This window comes from Orycteropus afer, unplaced genomic scaffold (assembly GCF_000298275.1).
Source record: "Orycteropus afer afer isolate SDZICR_OR568_19922 unplaced genomic scaffold, OryAfe1.0 scaffold00525, whole genome shotgun sequence".
NCBI lineage: Eukaryota > Metazoa > Chordata > Mammalia > Tubulidentata > Orycteropodidae > Orycteropus > Orycteropus afer.
Genome location: NW_006922112.1, coordinates 144,148 through 151,985, shown reverse-complemented (window position 1 = coordinate 151,985; position 7,838 = coordinate 144,148). Strand labels below are relative to the sequence as shown.

Below are 7,838 nucleotides of genomic sequence, written 5' to 3'. Positions count from 1 at the left end.
GGGCCAGGAGCAGGAGGCAGAGCTGAAGGCCAAGGTTGAGGAGCTTTCACCCAGCCCCTAGAGCCTGGCAGTTTGAACTCACACACTTAAAGCCTCCAAACTGTAAGAGAATAAACTATTTGTTAAACCCATCCCATTTGTGGCATATTCCTGTTAGGGCAGCACTAAGTAATTAGAACAGTGTGCATCAGGGTTTTATCCTTTCACCCTATTTATTCAATGTGTATGCTGTGGAAATAATCTGAGAAGCTGGACTATACGAAGAAGAACATGGCATCAGGTTTGAAGGAAGACTCATGAACAACCTGTGATATGCACAGGACACACCCTGCTTGCTGAAAGTGAAGAGAACTTGAAGCGTAACCTGTCAAGTGCAGTTCTTAGCTACTTGCCACTACAACAGCCAATTACTTGACAACAGGACAAGGTGAAAAGCAAGAGCATTTTACTGAGTACCGATAACCAAGGAGACAGAGGGGCCATGTCCGCGAAGACTGTCACCTTGAACTGTGAAAAGGTTAGAGTTTTCAAAGGGAATTGGGCTATGGGGTAGGGAGTTTGAGGAATGCTGATGATGCCTTTTTTTTTTGTTACTGGGATATGTCTTCTTTGCCTTGTGAACTTTCTGCTATTCTTCTGGTCAGTGATGTAAAACCAGCATTGGTCAGAAGAAATTGTTTTACAAGCCCCTTACACTGGCTCAGAAATACCAACTTTATAAGGAGGGGAGAATGTGGGAGTACATACACTTAGGTCTATAAGGAAAGGTAAGGGAGGATTGTGGAGTGAGTGCCTGAAGGCCTGTAAGGCAGGAAAGAGAAAGAGTATTAAAGCTTGGTCAAGATGGCTATTCCTTTAGGTTATTTTACCCTCTGGGGGCTACAACAGAAGCACGTATTGATGAAGAGCAAAGACTACAGCCTTCACTATAGATTACATTTCAACATAAAGAAAACAAAAATCCTCACAACTGGACAAATAAGCCACATCATGGTAAATGGAGAAAAGGTTGAAGTTGTCAGGGATTTCATTTTACTTGGATCTATAATCAACACCCATGGAAGCAGTAGTCAAGAAATCATATGACATATTGCACTGGACAAATCTGCTGCAAAAGACTTCTTTAAAGTGTTAAGAAGCAAAGATGCCACTTTGAAGGCTAAGGTGCACCTAACCCAGGCCATGGTGTTTTCAACAGTCTCATGTGTATGTGAGAGCTGGACAATGAACAAGGAAGACCGAAGAAGAGTTGATGCCTTTGAATTGTGGTGTTGGCAAAAAAATACTGAAAATACCATGGACTACCAGAAGAATGAACAAATGTGTCCTGGAAGTAGTGTAGGTGGAGCACTCCTTGGAAGCGAGAATGGCCAGACGTCGTCTCACCTACTTTGGTCCTGTTATTAGAAAGGACCATTCTCTAGAGGATATTATGCTTGGTAAAGTGGAGGGCCAGAGAAAAAGGGGAAGACCCTCAATGAGATGGACTGACACAGTGGCTGCAAGGATGGGTTCAAGCAAAGCAAGGACTGTGAGGATGATGCTGGACAAGGTGGTGTGTTTTGTTCTGTTGTACATATACAGTTGCTATGAGTCAGAGCTGACTTGAGAGCACCTAACAGTAACAACAACAACAATTTGTTTCCTCTTTTTTTTTTTTTTGCCCTATTTTTTGGCTAATGTTCTTCATTATGAATAGAAATTAGTACATTTCAGTGATTCTTGTGCCCAAAACAAAATTCTAGCAAATAAGAATATAAGAATTGGGATTTTGGTAATTCTTCTAAGACTTTTTTGCATGTGTAAGCAAACCCCAAAACTTACATTCTTGGCATGACTAAAATGGCTGCCCTAGGTCTAAATTAAACTCTATTTTGAATCAAACTGTAGCTTGGCCTAAAATACCTGCTTCTGCTGCTCTGAAGAGACAATTAAGCTTCCTATAAAAATTTAACTGCTTATAAGTGGAAAGGAGCAAGGCTCAAATTTTCAGCTTATGCAAGGAATTGTTTGTTAAAAGATGTCTGTCAAGAGTGTTTGTGATGCTTGATGCAAGAAGAATGCCTTGCTCAACATGTCCCAGGATGTTAGGAAATAGAAATGAAAATGTTAAGGACAGTAGTTTAACAATCCCCTTGGAACTTCTTGTCACTCACCCACTTCACACCTGTGAGCATGTAGTCCTTTGCTTACTCCACCCAATAAAAATCCTTCTTTCTTCTTGCAATTTGGACCACCACAGTACCTGCCTGGGTGGGAGTGTGTCTCCTATGCCATGAATCTCTCTGTCTTCCCATAGAACTCTTAGCATTCACTGCTAATAGGATGGAAGACTGGTGCTTTGCTCTGAGAGGCACAACGTAGGTTACAATTTACTACCTGATAATTACTATTTTATTGATGATTGCATTTTTACAAGTGCTTTACTATGATGAAAAAAGTGCTTATGATGGAAGTGATTTATTCTTCAATTTGGAGAGAAAAATACTCACGGTTGAGCCCCGATTTCTCGTAGATGATAAAAGAGTTGGGGAAGGTATGTTTGAAGAAGAGTTTCAAACAGCAAACACAGTGACACGATACCCTGGACACAGTAATGAATCATAAGAGAAATACTCATTTTAATATTTAAAAAATAACTGTGTTAATAATTTTTCAAATGCCAAATGAGAAAAAATATTGTTTAAGAGTCTAAACCAAGAAATATATGAATGGATCCCTAACGCTGTACTTGAAGGAGCTCTGATGGAGTGGTGGGTAAAGCATTGGCTGCTAACCAGTAGGTAGGTAGTTCAAACCCACCAGTTGCCATGGGAGAAAGATGAGGCAATCTATTTCCATAAAGATTTATAGCCTTGGAAACCCAATGGGGGTCGTTATGAGTTGGAATCAACTGGATGGTAATGGGTGGGTGTAACATTGTACTTAAAGATAAGTCTTATCCCTCTGTGAATTCCTTTACTGTTGTAGATATGCTAAAGGACTGTTTTTTTTTTTTTTTTTTTAAACACAATAGGCTCCCCATTCAACCGGATATGTAGCATTCAGAGTTCAAGGAAAACATGTTACAGAAAGCCTGTTCCTTTACAAACCACGCATTATCACTTACGCCATAGCAAAATTAAGTTTTCTCTGGATGACTTCCAGTCTCCAGGTATTTCCCTGTGGTAACCCCACACCCTTTACTCTCTCCTTCCATAATGTCCCTTCCTCTCCAGCTGCCTCACCCACCAAGAAAAATATTTCCTGCTTTTCTAAATCCACTCCCAGGGAAAGACAGACTGCTTGAAATTTGCATTAGGACATTATCCACCAAGAATGCCAGATTACTCAGCAAAAGCAAATTTTTTTTGAGCTGAAATCTTTTTTTTTTTTTTTTTAAGGGCATTATTTGTAGAATATAAAAAATAACCGATTTAAACAGATGGTTGTTCATGTGCATTCATTACTTGACAACTCTGAGTAAAGTCTTTCTCGGGCAGCCCAGCATTCCTCAGGGTTGATCTTTGTAAGGAAGTTTTAATCCTCTTTGAATTTCTAAAGAAAAAAGGCTGTCAGGGTTCCAAATATTTTAGTCTGGCTGCCATCCAGGAAAGACATGACCACCAGAAAGTCTTTATTCCACTGAATAATGAAGGGGCAGAGGCCAGACTGGACCACTCAATAAGCTGAAAGGGGACACCTCAGGGTCAGCATGGAGATAAAGAAGGACGATGCAGAGGAGGCCGCCATCAGGCTACGTGCTCTGCACAAGGAGAACACCAAGCGTGGGCCCTGCGCAGTAGCTTTTTACTTTCATTTTTTTAAAAAACTCTGAAGCATAAAATGCTAAGAATGAGATATTAGAAAAGAGGAGAATTAGTCATCAGTTCTGATTATTTTGATAAAATGTCAATGGAAGATAAGAAGAAAATCAAGTTGTCTAAGACAATTGGTAGTGCTTTATTTGTGTGTTGTATGTGACATCCTGGAATTCTGTTATTTGGCAACTTTTGACAGCAATTCATAAAAGCAAGATTGGGGCTGGAGGGAAGTGGGATAGGAACACATAGGATTAACTGGGGGGATAAAGAAAGATATTTAATTTAGTGTCGGTAACACATTCTCCTCTTTGGGGAAATTTGGTAACAGATACATTCCAATTGAATGTGTCTTCTGGAGAGTTAGTCAAAATTACCCTCAAGTGCACTAAAGAAGGCCCAAAGTGGGAAACCGTAAAACTGAATTTAAATATTCAGGCTCATGGGAAAACCAGATGAAGATATGATAATTGAGCAGTCAGAATAAAACAGACAAAAATACTCTACTCCCAGTGTACTTTTCCTTGACTCTCATAGTGAGGCCAGAGACGCCTTCTATTGGATAAGCAACAAAGAAAATATGTAGTATGATAATTAGCCAAATCTGATATTGGAAAACAAGTAACCAATAAATGTTTGATTTTCATTAACAAAGAGGAGATGATGATGATAATCATAACAAAAACAACCATTTATTTATTGAACACCTGCTAGGAGCCAACTAGGACCCTGGGTGCTTTGCAGACTTTCTACAGCACTACAGATAAATACATCAACCCCACCTCATAGGGAAGAAATCAGGGTTAACAGAAGGTAGGCATTTTTGTCAAGGAAAATAATACAGATATTTCTGATGTTTTAACAATTTAAAATTGTTATATTTAATATAATTGTTAAGGGACTTTATCCTCTCCAATTATTACCAAAATTATGTGAATATTAATTTATTCTTCTCTTTCATTTATTCTGCAGAAATGTGTTGGTTGACATCATAAATTAAAAATTTTTTGCTTTCTATTTTGAGGAGGAGATATTTTTCTTATACGGAAAATTCTCACTTGAGTGCAATTAAAGAAAATCTGCTGCTGCTATAAATTTTTCCCAGGAAAGAAAGAACAGATTAGAGTCTGAGGTGATTCAGTTTTTTTTTATGAACTTACAGAAGGATGTGAAGAGATGGAATGGAGTCTGAAGAAGAAACGCACGTACATCTCACGGAATATCCGATACAATTTGGAAGGTTCATGGTATAGAAAACACAGTGGTGCAACTGAAAGGATAAAAATATTAATTGGTATTACTGTAGAAGTACTAAACATTTTTTTTTTTTTTTAAATTGTGATTTGGGTGAAAGTTTACAGAGCAAATTCACTTTCCATACAGCAGTTCATGTATACTTTGTCTCATGACATTGACTGCAATTTACCACAATGCAACAGCTCCCTTCTCATGAAGTATTAAATGTTCTTTTTTAAAGGAATAAGTTACTCAAACAGGAAAGAATAAGTCAATAGTTTATAGTAATCATATTCATTCACAGACAACTTTGAAGTAATACATATTGTTTTTACATGCACATGTAAAAAGTTCAAACTGTAAGATAGATACACAGTGAAAAGCAAACTTGTCTAAACCTTTATCCCAGACTTTCAGTTTCCTTTTCTAAATGCAACCTTTTTAATGATATCTTGTATAACTTCTAGAACTTTTCCATGCAAATAGAAGATATAAAAATATACACACCTTTAACACATTCATACATAGTGCACAGCACATGCACTATTCTATACCTTGCACTTCTCACTTAACGGATATTGAGAACGTTGTTCCCTATCACCTAACACAGATCTACCTACATTATTTTAATATTGAATAGCATTTTTTCTGCATGGGCTATAATTGGTTCAACCAGTCCCACACTGATGAGTATTTAAGCTGTTTCGAATACATTGCTAGTACCGGCCCCCCAACCCCCCAAAAGAGTTGTAATTAACATTCTTAAACATATGTCTTTGTGCAGATAAATTCCTTAAAGTAAAATTGCTGAGTCAGAGTGTGCATACGTAAAATTTTGTTTCATATTGTCCAATTATTCTCAAAAGCTAACATAATTTATATAGTTATTAGAACTGTCTACAGAGTTCCCATTTCCTCATACTGTGACCAGTCCTGTAAACTAGCAAACTCTATCTTTGCCTATCTGGTAGATGAAAACAGTGTCTTTGTATCATATTAATTTGCATTTCTTTACTTATGCGTGAGGTTTAGTATATTTTTAGGTATTTATAACCAAAAACCAAAGGCACTGCCATTGAGTCTATTCTGACTCACAGTGGTCCTTTTAGGATAGAGAAGAACTGCCCCAGAGGGTTTAAATCTTTACAAAAGCAGACAGCCTCGTTTCTCCCACAGACCAGCTGGTGAGTTCAAACCACCGACCTTTTGGTTAACAGACCTTTTGGGTAGCTTTAACTACTGCGCCACCAAAACTCCTTCTTATCTATTTATAAGTCACCTGTATTTCTTTTTTCATCTGTGTTCTTTTTTTAAAAAAACTGGATTGCTTAGATTTCATTTATGTGTTGAGATATTTTGCCCTTCATTGTATGCAATGCAAATATTTTTCCTGGTTTGTTGTTGTTGGTTTGACTTTATTAATTTTCCTCCTCATGCAGAACTTTAATTTTTTATAGTTAACTTATCAATCTTTTATAGATTCTCAGTTTTGTCTTGTTCAGAAAAGATCTTATATTTCTCCTATACTTAGTATCTTAAATTAAGATATTCCATACATTTAAAAAGAAGAACTCATGTTCTAATTGCAATCACAACCTAAGAAAAACAAATGCAGATGTGGTAGAAATATGAATCTAAAAGTGAAGGCTTGGGATGCATACACTTTTTTATGGTGCATGCTTTTTCTTCTAAGTTTTAAGTTATTGAAATATAAAACTCTGTAATCTGAATCTGAAGGTTTTATGGTTTTAATTATCATTAACGATCATTTCTAGCGAAGGAATGAAGAAAAGAATTTTAAGATAAGCATTTTTCTCCAAATATACCTAATACAAAAAAAAAGATAATCTGTCATTATTCAAGATATCACAATTGTTTTTGCTGAATTCTCTTAGTTACAGAATTGAAAGGTTTTAGTCCATTACATACAATAGGCAAAAAACTTCTACATGAATTAATTTTCTATTTTAAGCATCTTTCTCTATTTGGTTCTTTCATAAAAAGAAATTTAACTTTTTTTTTAACCAATTAAGTATGATTTAATTCAAAAATTACTTACAAAATCATAGTATTCTACCCTGCATAAATGTGAAAGGGGAAGGCCAGTTTAAATTAGAGAAAAGTTCTGAATCCATTTTTAAAGGAGGCATACTATTGCTATTTAAAGAAATAGAGTGATTAAATTTGAAGTGGTAAAGTGCTAACTAGAGTTCCTTAGGTATGACATGTATATTTTGGTATATTGATTATAAATAAGCAGTTGCTGCTAAAGCATTTGTGGATCCTTATTTTTCTGAAACAGTATAAATTGTATCAAATATTTTAAATTACTTATTTCCTTAGGAAATATTTAACTCTTGGCCATATAAACCTTAGCCTATTTAGTGACCATACATGTGAATAGGCAGAAGCTAATACTTTGTACACTGAAAATTGCTAGAAGAATTAAGCTTTCATGATGTCATTAAGTGTCCTCTAAATTAGCTAAGTACACATTTTAAAAACTATTGATCAGTTTTTGTGGTTGTAATTCTTGAAATAGAGGAAGAATAAAATGGCTAACAGTTTTACCATTAGGGGTGGAAATTTATTATTTTTAATCTTTTTAGTTTTATCTTTAAATCACTGACATATTTATAAAAGAGAAATATGTAAGAATTTCACAATATCCATATGCATAATGTTATGAAATTGTGGTTACTTAAGATAATAAGGGAGCTCTGGTGGCGTAGTGCCTAAGGCACTTGACTGCTAACCAGAAGGCTGTCAGTTCAAACCCACCAGCCACTCCTCGGAAGGAAG

General features: G+C 36.1%; 1 protein-coding gene across 1 annotated transcript in view; it reads right to left on the bottom strand.

The window, feature by feature from the left end:
• The window catches only part of TBC1D19 (TBC1 domain family member 19), a gene marked incomplete at its 5' end in the record, with an annotated part of 176,514 nt that overhangs the window by 40,629 nt on the left and 128,047 nt on the right, over nt 1-7,838 (bottom strand). Inside the window, 2 exons of the mRNA XM_007955658.1 lie at nt 2,493-2,584; nt 4,961-5,070. Of these exons, the coding sequence (XP_007953849.1) occupies nt 2,493-2,584; nt 4,961-5,070 (202 nt within the window). The remainder of the gene's footprint in view (nt 1-2,492; nt 2,585-4,960; nt 5,071-7,838) is intronic.